Below are 21,442 nucleotides of genomic sequence, written 5' to 3' on the forward strand. Positions count from 1 at the left end.
AACCAATAATTGATCCCAACTAGGCTGTATCTGGACTGTATCTAAACAAACAAGAAATGTAATGACATTTCAAAAAAAAAAAATTTTTAATATATAAATTTCCTTTTTACAAAACCTGTGTATCTTTAAGCATTGTCATATGAACAACCAGTCAGTAACTGCACTGCTTGATTAAAGTCTCACAGGTCTAAAGTCACATGACATAAGTAAATGTTCCAGAGACAGTTTAGACTGTGTTATGTTGTCTAATGTTGTACTTCAAGCTTGTAAGACTTCAACAGTTCTTATTTAATTTTGAGTTGGACATTCATAACTTGCACATCAGTGAGGCTCATATGAGTCATCCTTTTGGGAATTGGACCGTTCCGGAAGCACTGTATGTTTCGTGCTGCAGATTCAAAAGAACTGGCTCATCTAAATTGTTCTTTCAGGAATCGGACCATACCGGAAGCGCTGTCTGTTTCACGTTGTTGATTCAACTGAGCCGGCTCATAAGTAATTTGTTTTGTGTTTTTAATCTTTAGACCCAGTAAAGGGGAGTGTTGCTTCAGAAATGCACTGCTAGAAACACTTTCAGAGTATTTCAGTTCGGTGTTCCAGCAACATCGGCGGAAATTCACGCAGGGGAACCGTTAACAGAACTAAAAGTCATGAAGATCCTCTGTTTCCAGTATTTTGTAAAGAATGGAACGGTTCTGAACCCTATGCATGACTACTGATTTTCAATTATCGACTATTCAAGCCCAGTAGTTGAGTTTATTTCGACTAGTCGTGACGTCATTCCACTTGCAGGCACTTATTTGGTTTGTTTCGGGCGTCCACGGAATCTAGCATGCAGCCAACAATGGGGATTTCATGTCAGTGGACTCCAACTTGAAGCTCTTTTCTAATCTGTTGCCGAATCATGTTTTTGAAGGATCAAACAGAATCCAAGTCAGATTTCCAAACACACAAAATTGACAATTGGGATGTAGTCCATCAGGTCTTATGACTTCAACTTGAAGCACTTTTGTAAATATCACCGAATCGGATTCTTGAAGGAACGAACAGCATCCAGGTCAACATAATAGTATTTCAGTTATATTTAGGGATGCACCGATATAAAACATTTAGAAAAATATCTAAATATCATAGCATAATGATTGATGTGAAAAAGAGGTTATTTTGTACTTCTAAAATATTTTTGTAGTTCAAAACAACAGAACTCACATTTTACATGTTTGTTCTGTTTATAATAGAACATAACAAATTCATATTATGCACATGTTGGGCAATTCCATGGAAAAATAAAAATTGATAGGATGTGTCTTGACCATTTGTAAAGCGCAATGACAATGCACTTCACGTGACTGGCTAAAAGAAAGCCCCGAACATATCACATAATTCTTCAAACATAGCCCTGGATAGTCGAAAGTGCTTCAGCCATCAGATCATCATTAAAGTGGGTCCTCACAATCCACCAAAACTGTTTTGAGTGCGGGCACTCCCAGGTATACAGAGGCTGTTGGCGAACTGGAATAGCCTTTTGAGCCCTCATTATGTGAACTATTGCACTAATTTTGCAACGTACTTGCAGCATTTAATAACAATGTACAGTTGCTTTATTACACATCTTGTGAAGTGTCAGTGTTTGCTCTAGGGGCTTGTGCACTTTTGCTTCACTATGATCAAGGACTGAGTCCATCAAAAGAATAAAGTCTTCTCCCAACATTATATCATGAGGGGTGCCAGCGGCTTGCAACATCCCTTAAAGATCTATAAAAAAGCCCTGATCATCAACGTTGGGTTAAAACAGTGCTAAAACAATAATGACTCTTCCTAATTTATCTTTATTCTGTTTGAGACATTTGAATTGTAGATGTTTACTTATCAGTGTAATGACTCCCCTGCTCTTACTCGAGCCAGCACTATAAAATCTTTCCAAATTTATCAACTTCCTGCAGAGATAGGTGCATATTTTGAAGGAACACTATATCATTAATCTAACTCACATTCCACGTGGAGAGAGACAATCATATTAACATTTTAAATTTTGACAAGAAAAAATAAATTGTGTGTCAAAAACAGGATTATAAAAGCCACATTCCAACAGTAGTGTAACAATCAAATATCCCTTAGAACAAAAAAAACAGAAAAAAGAAAAACATGTGCATTAACCCCGTGCACGACAGCGCCAACTGGCGTCCATCCCTCCAAACTAAAACAATACATGTACGCCTACGAGAACCCCCCACGACAACTTTGCCATCAGAGTTGCTCAAGAGTTACACAGCAAAAGATTATCTATAAAATAAACTCCAGCCAATTGGCAGAATAAACACAGTGTGTAGATTCATTTATAAAACTGTCTTGAAGGTGTGTAATTCTACAAAATAAACTCCAGCCGCTAGGCGGAACCAACGCCAAAAAACGTTTTTTAAGATATTATTTTACAGAGTGTCGCTGTGAATGCACATACCATTTGTGGAACCTTGTTCTTCACAATCCTTACATTTTTGAGGGCCGTTTGTAGCCATCAAAAATTGCAAAAACAAAAAACTGGCAAAAGAATTTGGCTTCTAGTCAGTGATTCTTTCTATCCAAATCAGTCCTAACAGCATAAACCTGCTCTGTCTGTGGCTTCCTCTTTTTCAGAGCATTGATGATTTCTGTATTTTTGGCATGAGGAATTGGAGAGACTGAAAGAGAGAGTATTACTGAGGACATATTATCCATTTTTTTGGTCCCCCTTAAGTCCACTTATAATGTCAGACAAGACCATTTTCCACCCTATTTCTGAACTTTAGAATTTAACTGTCTGGTACTATTTGCTGCTGTACCTTTAAAGGAATAGAATAGTTAATTTTTTTGCCTCTTGTAGAGAATGAGAACGTTTCTCGACATCCCACCACATCAGTAAATTTCAGCAAGCAACAAGCAAGATCCTCCAAGGCAGCAACAACCTTCATCAGCATTGCTTACATGTTCAACATCTCTTGCCACATTTCCTGCAACTCTCAGACCAAATTGACTCCCTGACCCACGGCCTTCTCAGGGGTGTCAGCCTGAGCACATAAGTGTCTTTAAATGTCTCCAGAGCCCAAGGATTTTTAATTATTTGACATATTGACCTCCCTAGAACAGTTTTGGAATCTCACCGGTTTATGTCATTAAAAGGTATTAAAACTAGCAAAGTGCGCAGAGCTCGCCATTCACTCATCCCATTACCCTCACATATGTAGGATACATTAATCAACAATTAGAAAAAATAGCATGGATGGAATTGCCCCCATCACAACTATTTGTGTTCTATGTTTGTTTTATTCATAAAGTACTTGACTATACAAAATAAACCAAATTACCTTCCCTAGTTTGGTCTATATCTACTCAAAAGTGTTAATGTTGTCAATGAAAGTACTGATGAAAATGTTCAGTGTAAGGTTTTTTTTTTGTCAACGATAATGAATACGAGACGAAAAAGATGCATCATGAAGATAAAGTTTTTAATTAAAACATACTGTTGATGAAAATATGACGAGAAAATACATTAATCTCTGCTCTGTAGTTCTTTGCTCGATACATTTTCACTACTTGTTTTTGTCCTTTCCTGATCACATGCCTATATAAGGAATTAGCTTATTTTGTATGTAGCTATCTTTTATATGTTTGACATGTTTAAATTTATAAATGTTTACTAATTTTTCTAGATGGTTGAATATTTTATTAAAGTTTGGTCCATTACATTTTGACAATTGTTTGTAATTTTGCACACTATTTTCAACTAAAATATTATTTTTGTGGACTTTCATGGACCTAAATTATATGGCATTTTAGTCAGAGTAAAACTGTCTAAAATGAATGAATATAACGAAATATTGACACGCAAAAAAAAAAAAAAAACGCTTTATATATTTTAAGTTTTTTTCATGTTTTTTTTTTTTTTAATTATTATTATTTTTTTTCCATATTTAAAGACTTGCTAGAAGTCTTTCTACATTTCTGCGTGATTCACCATTAGGTTTAGATGCCTAATGGCTTCCAAAGAGAAGATGCCTGCCTGCCACTCCATGTCATTTTGAATGGCTGATCATCAATTTAAGATCAACTTTGACAAGACTGAGCTTCTCTTTTTCTGTTCAAGGTTCACTGTATCTTTGTGGTCCTCTTCACAGTTTGGACCCCCACAGTTTTTATTGATCACATTGTGGCAACTTTCCAGGAATGCCTCCTCATACTCCATTACAAAGAAAATGGGCAAAGAAAACTGTACTCCACCCTTCTCCTCTTTCAGGCTTTTGTCATCTCTTAGCTAGACGTCTGCCGCCTTCTGCTATTTGACACCCAAAATAACTTCAAATTCCCTAAACCTCCTGAAATCATCATGCTATGCCTTTGCAGAGTACTTTACAGTACTGATTACTAAGAATTATTCATTGCATTATTTTTTTATAATATTTTCACTATACAACAGTTTTCACAACTGCCTAAAACATTTGCTAAGTAATGTATTTCCATAAGATGCCAGATTTTACAAGTCTTACTGATTTCTTCATAGGAATAGAAATAACCTACAATCAAACCATTAAACCCATAGTCCTCTTGTAATAGTGATATAACAGCATTATATTGAAACACTCAAACAGAATGTTCTTTCTATCTCTTTAGGACATGAGCCATGCATCACTTTTACAGCTCCAGAGGCAAAACCTTTTGCAGTTCCATTCAGGCTATGCAAATTAGACTTAATTGAATGTATCTAAAGTGCCTAGATTAGCTTGTGATATCACAAGGTCATGTTTGCTATGGTCGTGGTCTCTTCATCTGAACCGTTAGCTATGGACACAGCAGATGGCTGTCACATTGTAACTGATACCATATGCAAATATTAGGAAAAGTACCCAATTCATTGCAGGCTTTGAACTAACACTGTAGCAGCTCTGAGCTTAGTGAAGTCAATTATGCATACTAAACTCTGTGCTCAGCTGTGGGTGTTAATGTCATACGTTTTTAACCATTAAGTAAAATGGTCATTCTAGGGAAACGCCTTAATTTTTGGAGCTGCATTCTCATTCTAGGTAGCATTTGATTGGACAAAAAACTCAGTAGAACATGTTTAGTCTTCAATATCCCTGAAAAAAAGATTTTAAATGAGTATCTGAATTTTAATTTTGTTAACGTTTAGGAATACATGAGAATATACACCAATGAGCCAAAACATTATGATCTCTTACAGGTGAAGCGAATAACATTGATCATCTCCTAATGAGGCCACATGTCAAAGTCTTAGTAGATTGGATGGTAAGCGAACAATCAGTTTTCGAGGTCAACGTGTTAAATGCAGGAGAAATGGGCAGCAGTAAAGACCTTAGTGACTTTGACAATGGCCAAATTGTTATGACCAGACGACTGGGTCAGAGCATCCCTGAAATGCCAAGGCTTTTGTGTTGCTCCTGGTTATCAGTGGTGAGTACCTACTGACAGTGGTCCGAGGAGGGACAAACCTCAAACTGGCGACAGGGTGTTGGGTGCCCAAGGCTCATCGATGCACAAGGGCAATGAAGGTTGTCCCACCTGGGTCAGAAGGTCTACTGTGGCACAAGTCACAGAAAACTTTAACGATGGTTACGGGAGGAATGCGTCACAACACACAGTACATCGTACCCTGCAGTGTATGGGGCTGTGTAGTCGCAGACCAGTCAGAGTGCCCATGATGTCCCCTGACCACCCTCAAACATTACTAATATGGGCATGCAAGCATCAGAACTGGATCTTGAAGCAGTTTAAGAAGATCACCTGGTCCGATGAGTCCCATAGTCTTTTGGATGTTTATCTGGGGAAGTGATGGCACCAGAATGCTATGTGGGAAGAAGACAAGCCGGTGGAGGCAGTCTGATGCTCTGGGCTATGTTCTGCTTGGAAACCTGGGTCCGGCCATCCATGTGGACATCAATTTGACATGTGCCACCTACCTAAACATCATATTAGACCAAGTGCACCCCTTCTTGGCAATGGTAATTATAAATAAAAAAGATAAATCAATAAAAAATTTAATAAAAACTAGCTGGTCCAGCTTTCTCCCAATCATATTTATACGTGTGATCTGTCTCATCCTTATAATATCTCTATTTTAGCTTATTTGACTGAAATATTTCCTGTTGAACTTGTGTGAACTGGAAGTGAAACTATTAACTGAGGGTTTTGAGTTTTCACCCTGTTAACAAGGAAGCATTATTTCCTTTCAATTCTAGCTCCAAGGCCTGTTTCTATGTATGGACAATCTATTAAAAACATGCCAAATGTGGCTGTCTGTTGACTATGTTTTCTAAAGGCCCTGCTCTTTTTAAGTATTTTAAGACTTGTCTTGAAATTGATCTGCATGATCACGTGGGAAATCAGCATGTTTTAGTTTTTCCAAAATTCTGTTTTTCTATTTTGTTTTCTCTGAATTCCAAGTTTTAAAGTTGAATTGATTCACAAGATGTTGGATACATTTCTTTGAGATTCTGGTCCGTGTTGACATGATTGCATCACATGATTTCTGCAGATTTGTAAGCTGCACATTCTTACATTCTACCACATCCCAAAGATTTAGATCCGGTGACTGGGAAGGCCACTGAAAAACAGTGAATTCATTGACATGTTCATGAAACCAGTTTAAGACAACATTTGCTTTGTGACATGACTAGAAGTAGCCATTTGAAGATAGTTAAATTGTGGCCAAGAAGGGATCCACATGATCAGAAACAATATTGAAATAGGCTGGGGCATTCAAGCGATGATTAGTTGGTATTAACAGGCCCAAGGTGTGCCAAGAAAACATTCTCCATTCTATTACACCACCGCCACCAGCCTGGACTGTTGACACAAGGCAGGTCGGGTCCATTAATTCAGGCTGTTGGCACCAAATTCTGACCCTACCATCTGTGTGCCCCAGCCGAAATCGAGATTCATCAGACCAGGCTAAGTTTTTTCAGTCTTCAACTGTCCAGTTATGGTGAGCCTGTGCCCACTGCAGCCTCTTGCTTTCTGTTCTTGGCTGATAGAAGTGGAACCCGACTTGGTCTTCTGCTGTTGTAGCCCATCCATCTCAAGGTTGTGCGTTCTGAGATGCTATTTTGCTCACCATAATTGTATAGAGTGGTTATTTGATTTACTGTAGCTTTTCTGTAAGGTCAAACCAGTCTGGCCGTTACTGTTGACATCAACAAGTCATTTTAGTTCACAGAACTGCTACTCACTGGATGTTGTTTTTTTTTTTTTTTTTAATCATTCTGAGTCTAGAGACCATTGTGTGTGAAAATCCCAGGAGATCAGAAGTTACAGAAATAAACAAACCAGCCCGTCTGGCACCAACAATCAAAGTTGAAATTACTGAGATAATTTCTTTATCCCCATTCTGATGGTTGATGTGAACATTAACTGAAACTCATGTCCCCTATCTGCATGTTTTATGTATTGCACTGCTACCACACAATTGGCTGATTGGATAATTGCATGAATTAGTAGGTGTCCACGTAATAATGTGCTCAGTGAGTGTATAGTCTGCATGTGCTACACGTTTCACAGTGAATGAAGTTCTTTGCTCTTTGTCATTAATACACACAAAGCACATATTATGTGAATGATCCGGTTAGTGTGTAAGCAGTGGCTTCTCACATTCACTTTCTGTTGAAGCAATGCAGCTCATGCAGACCGTAAACCTTAGCCTTTTGTGGTTTAATCATCACACTAGGACATATCATGATTTTAATAAAAAAAAAAAAAAATCCACATTTTATAGTTTATTCCGTTTTTATAACTGGGTTTCGTGATTTTTTCCGCAATTGTTCAGATCCCGTGTTGAAACCAGAAAGTAATTTAGTTTGCAGTATGAAGTCGTCAGCTTTACAGAAAATCATGCATTAACAAAACAATTTACTGTAACATCTATGAAGTCTTAGAGTCATCATTGTGTAGTTTGATTAAATATGTAAATTGTGTATAAAAATTAAATAATTGAATAATAATTTTATTTAGAACCCTTGTAAGCAAGCTGAAGGCGACTGTGGCAAGGAACTCAAAACTCTATAAGATGTTGGTTAATGGAGAAAAATAATCTTGGGAGAAACCAGGCTCACTGTGGGGGCCAGATCCCATCTGGCTAAACAGCATGAATATAATGCCAATATTAGTTATTTGTATGCTGTGCAAGTCATGGTTTAACATTTGTAAACTAAGTAAGTGTTTAGGTCCAGTGTTTAAAAAGTGTACTTTAAGATTAATGACTATTGTTGAAGTTTATCCTGGATTAACTGCAGAAGTTCACATAGCTGCATTTTCTTTTGTTATTTGGCTGATGAAGACATTTATTGGCAATTAAATTATAGTCTATGTATTCCTTTTCAAGAGTGTAGTCCATCAATGGACAAATGTAGTGCAGGCAGAGATCAATGAGGTGCATCGCACATCAACCATCAGGTCATTTTTGTGAGGTTCGGTGGGGTCCATCCTAAGTACAAGGTTCATACAGTGGCATATGAAGTATCCAATGTCTTACAGTTGGAATGTTGAAGGTTACTTAAATACTGTGGAGCTAGACCATTCAAAGCTTTGTACAGTATGTAGTTAACAATTTAAATTCTTTTATTAAATTGAACAGGTAGGCAATGTAACGATGATAAAATAGGGCTAATATGATCATATTTCTTGGTTCTAGTCAGCACTCTGGCTGCTGCATTTTGAACCAATTGAAGTTTATTTATTGAACTTGCAGTACATCCTCCCAGTAATGCATTACAATAATCTAGACTTGAGGTCATGAATGCATTAATTTATTTTTCGCCATCAGCACCAGAGAACATGTGTCGTAACTTAGCAGTATTTCTAAGGTGGAAGAATGCTGTTCTACAAACATTGGAAATTTGATTTTCAAAGGACAGATTGGTATCATATATAAGGCCTTAAAGTTATTCGCTGTAGTAGACAACGTAACAGTTGATCCATCAAGCGGCAAATATATTAGTTGCTTAATTTTAGAGGTTTTTAGTCCAATAATTAGTACCTCTGTTTTGTCGGAATTGAGTGGAAGGACATTTCTGGCCATCCAGTCTTTGATTTCATTGATACACTCTACTAATTTGAACAAATTGAGAAATGTCATTGCGTTACGAAGAAATATAAAACTGGGTATCATCGGCATAACAGTGGAAACTTATTCCATGATACCTGATAATATCTCCCAGGGGAAGCATTTATAAGGAGAATAGCAGAGGCCCTAAAACTGATCCCTGTAGCACTCCATACCTAACTTTTGTTTGATTGACAATTCCTCATTTAAAGAAAGTGGTAGCAGTCTGATAAATAGGACCTAAACCATGTTAAAGCAAGTTCACTAATGCCAACATGATTCTCCAGCCTATTCTAGAGAATGTTGTGATCTATCGTGTCTAGTGCGCGACCAATATATCGGTCGGCCGACATTATCTTTTCACCGATATATCGGTATCGGCGTAAATATTTACTGATATGCGCAGATATTACGTTTTTTTTTCAGAACGTATAATGCAGAAAACAGTGCTTTAGAATTGGTGTCATTACGTAGTTGTCCAGCAGAGCACACTCCAAATCCATTGTTTACAAAGCTGACTATGAGCTGATGTTGGCTCTGCAGACAGGGCGGAGTTAAGTGGTAAGTCGCTAACTAGTTTGTGAAATACATACTGGAAAGTTAATAAACAATTACCCCATCATTTTTTCTTTTCAATACAACTCAAATAACATTAAACCTGTGTGGTTGTGGATTATGTCTGTTGAGTGTTGACTTCAAGCTACGTTGTTACCTAGTTGGTGAGATGGTTTTCCACTGTTGAAAGTTCCCCTGAACTGTATAGCAGTATACGGTGTAACACCACTGCCGCTGTTTATCTCCTGACTCGGTTGGTGTAAATCCTTCTTGTTTTACAACCTGCCAATAATTGACTGGCTGTATTAATATAGGCAGCACTTGACTGATACTAAACAGTACTACTTATGTTTATGTAGCCATTTATTATATTTTTATTTATTCTTTATTTTAATGGTCAGCATTTGACTGATACTCAACAGTACTGATGTTTATTTGGCTATTTATTTTACATTTTTTTTTAATGTATTTTTATTTTATTCTGTGTTCATTTCTAGAATTTGTTGGCAATGTATAATAATAATGTCAAATATTCTTTTGATAAAAATATTTGTTTAAGAAAGCAGCCTTCTGAGTTTCTTTGCATAGACATATCGGTGCAAAATCGGTGAACAATCCACATAGAAAAGGTTTGTTTTCATTCCAGCTCAAAAATTAACCATATCGGCCACCATATCGGTAATCAGTGAACTTGTATCTGTACTTTAAAGGATTCAGATCTCTTTTTTTTGTTCAATTTAGTTGTAAGACAAGAGCTCACTTTTCATTTACACAGTTATTTCTGGGAACCCTTTCAACTTAAATATTATTATTATTACTAAACAAATGATAATAATAATATATTATAATAGTAATATATCTCAATCATGCACCTTTAACTTTTAAACCCTCACGCTTTTATTTTGACATTCTAAAATCTCCAGGAAATCCTGTAAGTGTGTCTGATTGTAGGCAAGTTTACAGTAGTTTAATTCACAAAAATTCTTGTAAAATTTTTTAATAAAAAATAAAGCACCTCCAGTGCCATTCTGAATGCATATTATAAGTGAACCGAACTTTTGAGCATCTACATTTGAGATGTTGTTCGTGAGTAGTGCTCAAATATTGTGCAACATGTGAAGGCTAAAAATAGCCGCGAGTGTTTGTAAATGGAGCAGCGCCATTCACTGATGCGCTGGAGCCATATGAGTCATATGAACTACTTTAATTCTGTTTTCATGGTCCTTTTATGTCATTTTTTGAGCTTGACAGTAACAAACATGACTAACACATAGTATCGGATTTGGATTGGGCTCGTTGCTTCCCTACATAAATTCCCCCACATCCATCATGTGCTGTGATGGAATATCTGGTTCAGTCGATGCTTTATTCCTAATCAAATTAGACACAGTACTAAATAAAAACCTAGGATTGATGTGGTTATTTTCTATGAGTTTGCTAAAATATGCTGACCTTGCAGATTTTAGTGCCTGTCTGTTGCTACAGACACTTTCCTTCCATATACTGCTAAATACCTTTAATTTTGTTGCATTTTTTACTCTTAACATAACATGTTTTACTACATTGTTGCATAGGTTTAGGTTTGGGCCAGTTTATAAAATATGCGTTCCTCTGTCCTGTATTACAACCTTTACAGCTGAAATCAGTTTCCTTCACATTTTGCTTTTGGTGCCCCTCGGTGGACATTTCACCCAGAAAATGGAGCTCACACGTGACCATACGCTTAACAACAGTTACAGCTTCAGTTACTGGGGGCAGTGTTTTGAATTTCGGTAAGCACATACCGATTACTGCTAAAGAAAAGTTAACCTACTGTAACCAATTTCACTGTGAAATTGGTCTGAATGGATACAGCGCCTGGAAGAATTGGTGTGTATGCATTCACAAGATTTATGCTTACTGGGCCAGTGAAAAGAACCTTGGTGATGACCAGTGGTATTTACCTGCATTTTTAGTTGAATGTGGAAAGATTTACTAAGGCTGGCGATTCCAACCCAACAGGTACCACACACCACTGAACACACATGCTGAAGCACTTGCTGTTGGATTAATGAGGCATGGCTTAGTAGGTGGATGGATATAACAGGCCTGTGGTTCATCACAGGCTTCTCATCTAGGGAGAGCCTCAAAATGCGAATGTCCTTTTGAACTGAACTACTTTTATGACCTCTGTCTAACTGCTAAATGTAATGTTTGAAGAACACCAGATGAAAGAGTGTTAAGTGGATGCTTTGTGTGAACTAGATACTATAGCATTCATGCAATTTGATGTCTTAAGGACAATGCAAGGCAATTTGTAACTCTTTGTAGATTGTATTTATTTATGATGGTGAGATTTTTAAGTAGGTCTTCTTACTGTATACTCTTTAAAGGAATAGTTCAACCAGAAACTATAATGTACCCACACTCATGTTATTTCGAACCCGTATAACTTTCTTTCTTATTCAGGAAACAAAAGAAGATTTTTTTATGAATATCCTGGACCATCTTTTCAATACAATGGCAGTTGCTATTGAAAATGAAGTATTGAGCAATAGCAATGGCATCATGGACACCGTAATGCATGATGTTGTCATACTGGTAATTTGAGCCAGGCTTTAATAGGGGAAACACTTAAGCTTTAATGAGGAAATAAAAGGATCCACTTTACTCCTTTGTTTGTCTTGTTTAGCTCAGAGTAGCAGTGGTAGGGCTTTGTTCACAGCACCTCTGATTTGAGAGCGTGCTTGTACTATATCTTTAGATCCCTAATGGTATTAATAGCCCTCTTAAGCTGGTTTCCAGAGAGCCTTAGACTGTCGTTCAAATGTTGTCCCTTCCTTTTTGCTCCTGGTGTCAGGGTCACACGGTAGCGATCACTTTGTTGTCTCATACACAGTTGTGAATCTTCAGGGAGTGTTTTGCTAAGTCATGGATAAAACCAAATTTTTGAGTACGGTTGGTCATTTTCAAATGGAAGTGTGAAAATAATTATTATTTTTAAACTGGTTTCCAAAATATCCCCCAATCTGCCATGGTCCCACCCTCAAACTCATGCCATTGGATGAGCCAGTGTTGCTGTGTTGTGCTGGTCACTCAAACAAACAATGTTTTAATAGCGCCGCAATTGGGACTGCCAAATGGACAATGATGCCAAGCATACCTCCAAAGCTGTGACAAAATGGATTAAGGACAACAAGATTGAGTGGTCATCACAAAGCCCTGACCTCTGTCCAAATTACCTAAAAAAAAAATCGTGGGCGTGACTGAAAAGGCATGTGCGACCAAGGATCCCTACAAACCTGACTCTGTCTAGAGGAATGGGCCAAAATTCCAGCAACTTATTGTGAGAAGCTTGTGGAAGTCTAACCAAAGCGTTTCACCGAAGTTAAACAATTTAAAGGCAATACTAACAAATACTAACAAAGTGTATGTAAACTTCTGTCCAACTTGGAATGTGATTAAAGAAATAAAAGCTGTAATAAATGATTCTCTCTACTATTATTTTGACATTTCACATTTTTAAAATATAGTGATCCTAACTGACCTAATACAGAGAATGTTTTCTACGATTAAATGTCAGGAATTGTCAAGAGTTTAAATGTATTTGGCTAAGGTGTCTGTGAACTTCTGACTTCAACTGTGTGTATTTCTTTATATATATATATATATATATATATATATATATATATATATATATATATATATATATATATATATATAGAAATACTCAATCAAGCCCATCTGGCACCAACAATCATGCCACGTTTTTCCCATTCTGATGGTTGACATGATTATTAACTGAAGCTCCTGACACCTATCTGCATGATTTTATATACTGCTCTGCTGCCACTTGATTGGCTGATTAAATAATCAAATGGATGTTTGTTGGTGCCAGACGGGCTGGTTCGAGTATTTCTGTAACTGCTGACCTCCTGGGATTTTTTTTTTTTTTTACACACAACAGTCTCTAGAATTTACTCAGAATGGTGCCAAAAACATATCTATATATATTCACGTTATTGTATGCCAGGGATGCTTGTGCATCAAAATTGCATGCTGTAAATATCCCGCCACGTGATAACCTCTGATTGGTTGATCTGTCTGTCTTGCCCATGCCATTAGTTGCACTCCAGCCTTCCGTAGCTCTGTGGGCGATTAACTATTAGCTCTTAACCGATTATTCAGCTTGTGCCCCAAATTAAAAGGTTGTATTTAAATGTGCTTCCTAACAATAAAGAGGATCTTTTAAAAATACCTCTAAATGACATTCACTGAATTAAAATAAAAAATACTTGTTTTCCATTTTAAGATTGCCTAAAAATCCTTAAAACAAGATATATTTACTTGAGAAGTAACATATCAAATATTTAGACTGGCTTTAAAAGAATGTATCTTAAATATAAAACATCTTTAAAGGAAACACCCTGACGTTACATCTTAAATGCTGTTATATTTAATGTGTTATAGTATTAGTTAAAATAATACCGGGGCAGATCATGTAAATAACTACAAACTCCGAAACTGGCATTTTTCGGTGTAGTCAGCCCCTTTTCTATGAGTTGCGCGAATGTCCCGATCTAAGGTGGAGAGATTGAAAATGTACCCGGCTGAGACACACTCTGGCTGTGTCACATTTGTCGACCGCATACATCATCGAGGCTGTCTAGTTTAATACATTTTTTATCTATTGTCAATGCCTTTTATGTATTTGCAGTTATATGTTTACAATTGTTAACCTTTTTTGCATTCCCAATAAAAAATAAAAAAATGAAACGCCTCCTTTCCCGGATTTCGGCACCAGTGTAACGTAGTTCATGGGAAAGGAGGCGGCGAGAACCGGCTTGACAATGTAAATAATATTTTAATTAACAACTTAAACAAAAGGCAAACACACACATATGACGGACATGTACGTAAACGATCTCTCTCTCCCGCATGATCCTCTGCAGTCGACCTTTATCCCTCTCTGAGGCTTGATTAGCCTAATACAGGATCGGGTGTGTAGGATCACGACCCGGCCCCACCCTCCGCCCTGCCACACAGCCCTACTAATAAGTAGAGAGATGCGACAAAACTAAAATGACATGTAATTTATCTGAATTATAATATTTATTATATATTATATTTATAATTATTTTAATTATTATATTCTAATTTATCCTTATTTGTGGGCCTTTCTCAATGAATATTGATATACGATTAATTGAGATTAATTTGATTCATTAATCGGCACAACATGTAATTAATTCCTTTTAAAATGTTATTCTACAGACTCAAAGCAAAGGATGGTTTAAGAGAAATTAACTTGATTTCCTAGAGATGCTTTTTCTTTTTATAGAAAGCAAAGTATGTTAGAGGAGCCAGCAACAGGCTTTTCATGTCTAACATTCCCTTGAGGCAGTGTCTGAAAATATATCTTCTTACAGTTTCAGGGTGTTGTCTTCAAGCATGTTTAGTTTGCTGAGAAAATGGGTGAGAAATTCAACAGTTGTTTCTGTTGGCACTATTTCAGAAATGATAAGCCTGGTGTTAAAAAAAAAAAAAGCCAGAAGTGTCTGTTCAAGTGTTCTGAACGGATGTAGCTTTATGATAATTGCTTTGACAACTCATGGCACTATTAGCTTACAATTAATTAGTCATTGAAGTACATTTGTGAGTTTATTCATGGTGTGTTCATATCATGTTTTTTATTATAAGTTATTTTATTTTATTGTATTTTTTGGGGTGATTTTCTCCCCAATTTGGCATACCCAAATCCCAATGCGCTCTGGGTCCTCATGGTGGCATAGTGACTCCAGGTGGTGGAGGACAAATCTCAGTTGCCTCCGCGTCTGAGACCGTCAATCCGCGCATCTTATCACGTGGCTTGTTGAGCGTATTACGCTATCTATGTATATATATATATATATATATATATATATATATATATATATATATATATATATTAGGGCTGTCAATCGATTACAATTTTTAATCAATTTAATTACATAGTGTCCTGATTAATAAATCGGAATTAATTGCATATACAAATATTTGCTGAGAAAGCCCCTCATATAACAATAATTCAGTATATAATGATTAATTAATTATACATAGTTATCTTTAAATATAAAGAAAGAAAAAATATATATATATATATATATATATATATACTCACCTAAAGGATTATTAGGAACGCCATTCTAATACTGTAATTGACCCCCTTTCACCTTCAGAACTGCCTTAATTCTACGTGGCATTGATTCAACAAGGTGCTGAAAGCATTCTTTAGAAATGTTGGCCCATATTGATAGGATAGCATCTTGCAGTTGATGGAGATTTGTGGGATGCACATCCAGGGCACGAAGCTCCCGTTCCACCACATCCCAAAGATGCTCTATTGGGTTGAGATCTGGTGACTGTGGGGGCCATTTTAGTACAGTGAAGTCATTGTCATGTTCAAGAAACCAATTTGAAATGATTCGAGCTTTGTGACATGGTGCATTATCCTGCTGGAAGTAGCCATCAGAGGATGGGTACATGGTGGCCATAAAGGGATGGACATGGTCAGAAACAGTGCTCAGGTAGGCCGTGGCATTTAAACGATCCCCAATTGGCACTAAGGGGCCTAAAGTGTGCCAAGAAAACATATATTGTTTTCTTGGCACCCACACCATTACACCACCACCACCAGCCTGCACAGTGGTAACAAGGAATGATGGATCCATGTTCTCATTCTGTTTATGCCAAATTCTGACTCTACCATCTGAATGTCTCAACAGAAATCGAGACTCATCAGACCAGGCAACATTTTTCCAGTCTTCAACTGTCCAATTTTGGTGAGCTCTTGCAAATTGTAGCCTCTTTTTCCTATTTGTAGTGGAGATGAGTGGTACCTGGTGGGGTCTTCTGCTGTTGTAGCCCATCCGCCACAAGGTTGTGCATGTTGTGGCTTCACAAATGCTTTGCTGCATACCTCGGTTGTAACGAGTGGTTATTTCAGGCAAAGTTGCTCTTCTATCAGCTTGAATCAGTCGGCCCATTCTCCTCTGACCTCTAGCATCAACAAGGCATTTTCGCCCACAGGACTGCCGCATACTGGATGATTTTCCCTTTTCACACCATTCTTTGTAAACCCTAGAAATGGTTGTGCGTGAAAATCCCAGTAACTGAGCAGATTGTGAAATACTCAGACCGGCCCGTCTGGCACCAACAACCATGCCACGCTCACAATTGCTTAAATCACCTTTCTTTCCCATTCTGACATTCAGTTTGACCAGGACCACACCCCTAAATGCATTGAAGCAACTGCCATGTGATTGGTTGATTAGATAATTGCATTAATGAGAAATTGAACAGGTGTTCCTAATAATCCTTTAGGTGAGTGTATATATTCAGATAATTAAAATTCATTACATTCTTGTAGCAGAAGAGTTAATCATTGATAAGACAATACAAAAAGCGGCTTTAGAATACAATGCATTGTCTACTACCATATTATTGACCATAAGCCAATCATTGGCATACAGTTCACAGCAATCCATTTCACAAGTGGATTTGTCAATCAGTTTTTTTATGAGGGCATGTTTTTTATGAGGGCATCTGCAAAGCTGTCATTGGTGCACATGGAGGATTTTTTGATGAGAACCATTTGAAGTAGTTTAAGAAGTTCTGAAGATTTTTTTCAAATTGTAATAGTAATTTTTCATGTTATTAATGTCCTGACTATACATTGTAATCAGTTGAATGCCACTTTGGCGAATAAAAGTACCAATTTCTTTCCATAAGTGCCAAATCTGTACATTATTCCAAACATTTTGGTGTGTGTGTGTGTGTGTGTGTGTGTGTGTGTGTGTGTGTGTGTGTGTGTGTGTGATCAGCATTATATGGTCTCTCGACCACCCTGCTCTCTAGATATCGACATCGGCCATTATAAAAACCCATATCAGTTGATAACTAATCTATTGTATTCTGATTATAATTATATTATATTACAAATCTTACCTTGAAATTTGGTTCTTGGTGATATTTTTGGTTCTTGGTCTTAACACCATAAATATTTTCACAAATTGAGGTAGGCTACACATAGCACAAACAAAGAAGGATGTGTTATGTTCTGAAATGTAATACCTGAGGTTAGGGGTTTGTTCAAATATGATTCTTGCCTTAGCAACTATTGAGTACCGGTAGATCAAAAATACTATGCGGTTAGCATTACTATTGTAAACTCATGTTAAATGTTCATAAGGGGAGTAAATTGATGGCTGTATTGATTGTGCATTTTTTATTGTATTAATAGATCAGTAACTGTTTGATAGGGCGTGTTGTGTTCATTTTGTGGCTTTGGTGTGATATGGTCATTCTCTTTGGTTTAGCTCAGGCTAATTCCATCTCATTCTGGTTTGACCTAGCATTGCCCCTCAGTCCCATCAACCCTCCATTTCTCTTCTCACTGTCATCCTCTGGCCCACTTTCTCCACACATCCTTCTATCCTAACTTTCCTCCTCCCTGCCTTCAGTGTTTCTTCCCCCCACCCCTCCTTCCCTGGCCGCTAATCCCTGAAAGCTAGCGTTAGTGTTGGCCGCGTTTCTCAGTGTGCTCTGCGGACAAAGTGCTATTTTTAGCAGTCACGCTTAATCATGTCACCTTGTGTCTTCCCCTCACCTTCCATTCCTCTTTCCTTCCTTCTACTGGCTGTCAGGTAGCCCAGCCCTTAGTGTAGTCCTTTACCATCATGAAAATAGTGTAGCATTTTACCTGGTTTACATGGTTAATAATAAATTATATATATATATATATATATATATATATATATATATATATATATATATATATATATATATATATATATATATATATATATATATATATATATATATATATATATATATATATAAGGGCTGTCAATCGATTACAATTTTTAGTCAAATTAATTACATAATTTAATCAAATGAATTACATACACACACACACACACACACACACACACACACACACACACACACATATATATATAACTATGTATAATTATATATATAAATAAATAAATATAAAATATTCAGATAATTAAAATTCATTACATTCTTGTGGCAGAAGAGTTAATTATTGATGAGACAATACAAAAAGCGGCTTTAGAATACAATGCATTGTTTACTACCATATTATTGACCATAAGCCAATCATTGGCATACAGTTCACAGCAATCCATTACACAAGTGGATTTGTCAATCAGTTCTTTTATGAGGGCATTTTTAAGGACCGCATGTTTGTGTTGTGCTGTTTGCTGGATGGTTGTTTTCTTCACTGTATAAACCGTGTGTTTCTCATACAGCTGAAGTTTCACTTACTGCCCTCTGGAGTAAGAAGTTGGTACTACAAGCTTGCATTTCTCAGGAATCTTCCTTATTACAGTCTGGGTGCATTGCGATTTATTTTCTTTGTTTTTTTTTAACACGTTATTTTTAATAAAATTAATCGCACTGAATTAACACATTAAATCGACAGCCCTAAAAAATCTCTCTCTCACTATATATATATATATATATATATATATATATATATATATATATATATATATATAAAAAGGGCTGCATGAATGCATATGTATACATACATTATATTATATAATGTATGTGTGTGTATGAAAAATCACAAGTAAAACTGTATTGAATATGATCTCAAATCAGGTTCAAGCTTAAATCTTCTTGAACCCTTCTTTCGAAACTAAAAGAAATGGTCTCAGTCAGTTGTGCCTGCAGTCATCTGTGTTTTGTTCTCATGTTTTTTTTAATTCATAGAGAATAATAAGCACAATTAAATACGTACCAATGTATCTGGGATTAACCTGTTTAAACCTGCTTAAAAAATTTGTGTTACGATATATGTATGCCACTTTTCTTTGTCTTGATAAGACCTGCAGTTTGGTCTAATTGTTCATTTGTGTTTAAGTACACTGCACACAGTATGAAGCCTGATACAGGCGTGCTGAAAGGTTATGAGTATTATGCAAGTTTACACATTTATGGATCAATAATAAGCCATGTGCATTTTTGTTTTTCTGTTTTCCTTTCCAGACTGTCTGTTCAAGCTGTGTCCAATGAATAGATACTCAGCGCAGAAACAGTTTTGGAAAGCAGCAAAACCTGGTGGAAACAGCACCACAGATACAGTATTACTGAACAAACTGCATGTGAGTTACACACAAACACACTGACATATACATCTACATAGATATTATACATGTAATTACAGACACATCAAGATTGTAGCTTGATGCAATGCTCTTGGTTTTGAGACGGGTTATGGTTATCAAATCTTGGTCCTAAATCACCATGTCCTCAACATAATGTGTAGTTACAAACAATTTATGATTAATCGCATAATGTTTTGTAGTTAATCGTAGATTTTGAAAGTGCTGAAATTTGACACTTTTATATATACAGTGGGTACGGAAAGTATTCAGACCCCCTTAAATTTTTCACTCTGTTATATTGCAGCCATTTGCTAAAATCATTTAAGTTCATTTATTTTCCTCATTATTGTACACACAGCACCCCATATTGACAGAAAAACACAGAATTGTTGACATTTTTGCACATTTATTAAAAAAGAAAAACTGAAATATCACATGGTCCTAACTATTCAGACCCTTTGCTGTGACACTCATATATTTAACTCAGGTGCTGTCCATTTCTTCTGATCATCCTTGAGATGGTTCTACACCTTCAATTGAGTCCAGCTGTGTTTGATTATACTGATTGGACTTGATTAGGAAAGCCACATACCTGTCTATATAAGACCTTACAGCTCACAGTGCATGTCAGAGCAAATGAGAATCATGAGGTCAAAGGAACTGCCTGAAGAGCTCAGAGACAGAATTGTGGCAAGGCACAGATCTGACCAAGGTTACAAAAAAATTTCTGCTGCCGACCAGAACCCTTCCTAGAGCTGGCCGTCCGGCCAAACTGAGCTATCGGGGGAGAAGAGCCTTGGTGAGAGAGGTAAAGAAGAACCCAAAGATCACTGTGGCTGAGCTCCAGAGATGCTGTCGGGAGATGGGAGAAAGTTGTAGTAAGTCAACCATCAGTGCAGCCATCCACCAGTCAGGGCTTTATGGCAGAGTGGCCCGACGGAAGCCTCTCCTCAGTGCAAGACACATGAAAGCCCGCATGGAGTTTGCTAAAAAACACCTGAAGGACTCCAAGATGGTGATAAATAAGATTCTCTGGTTTGATGAGACCAAGATAGAACTTTTTGGCCTTAATTCTAAGCGGTATGTGTGGAGAAAACCAGGCACTGCTCATCATCTGTCCAATACAGTCTCAACAGTGAAGCATGGTGGTGGCAGCATCATGCTGTGGGGGTGTTTTTCAGCTGCAGGGACAGAACGACTGGTTGCAATCGAGGGAAAGATGAATGCAGCCAAGTACAGGGATATCCTGGACGAAAACCTTCTCCAGAGTGCTCTGGACCTCAGACTGGGCCGAAGGTTCACCTTCCAACAAGACAATGACCCTAAGCACACCGCTAAAATAACGAAGGAGTGGCTTCACAACAACTCCGTGACTGTTCCTGAATGGCCCAGCCAGAGCCCTGACTTAAACCCAATTGAGCATCTCTGGAGAGACCTGAAAATGGCTGTCCACCAACGTTTACCATCCAACCTGACAGAACTGGAGACGATCTGCAAGGAGGAATGGCAGAGGATACCCAAATCCAGATGTGAAAAACTTGTTGCATCTTTCCCAAAAAGACTCATGGCTGTATTAGATCAAAAGGGTGCTTCTACTAAATACTGAACAAAGGGTCTGAATACTTAGGACCATGTGATATTTCAGTTT

At 37.1% G+C, this 21,442-nt stretch overlaps 1 protein-coding gene across 6 annotated transcripts in view; it reads left to right on the top strand.

Annotated features, from left to right (window-relative positions):
- The window catches only part of itpr1b (inositol 1,4,5-trisphosphate receptor, type 1b), a 206,487-nt gene that overhangs the window by 24,611 nt on the left and 160,434 nt on the right, over positions 1–21,442 (top strand). For all 6 annotated transcript variants that reach the window (XM_052101305.1, XM_052101306.1, XM_052101307.1 and 3 more), the window contains exon 4: positions 19,676–19,791. In XM_052101305.1, the coding sequence (XP_051957265.1) occupies positions 19,676–19,791 (116 nt within the window). The remainder of the gene's footprint in view (positions 1–19,675; positions 19,792–21,442) is intronic.

The sequence above is a fragment of the Xyrauchen texanus genome, chromosome 32 (genome assembly GCF_025860055.1).
Source record: "Xyrauchen texanus isolate HMW12.3.18 chromosome 32, RBS_HiC_50CHRs, whole genome shotgun sequence".
In the NCBI taxonomy this organism is placed as follows: Eukaryota; Metazoa; Chordata; class Actinopteri; order Cypriniformes; family Catostomidae; genus Xyrauchen; species Xyrauchen texanus.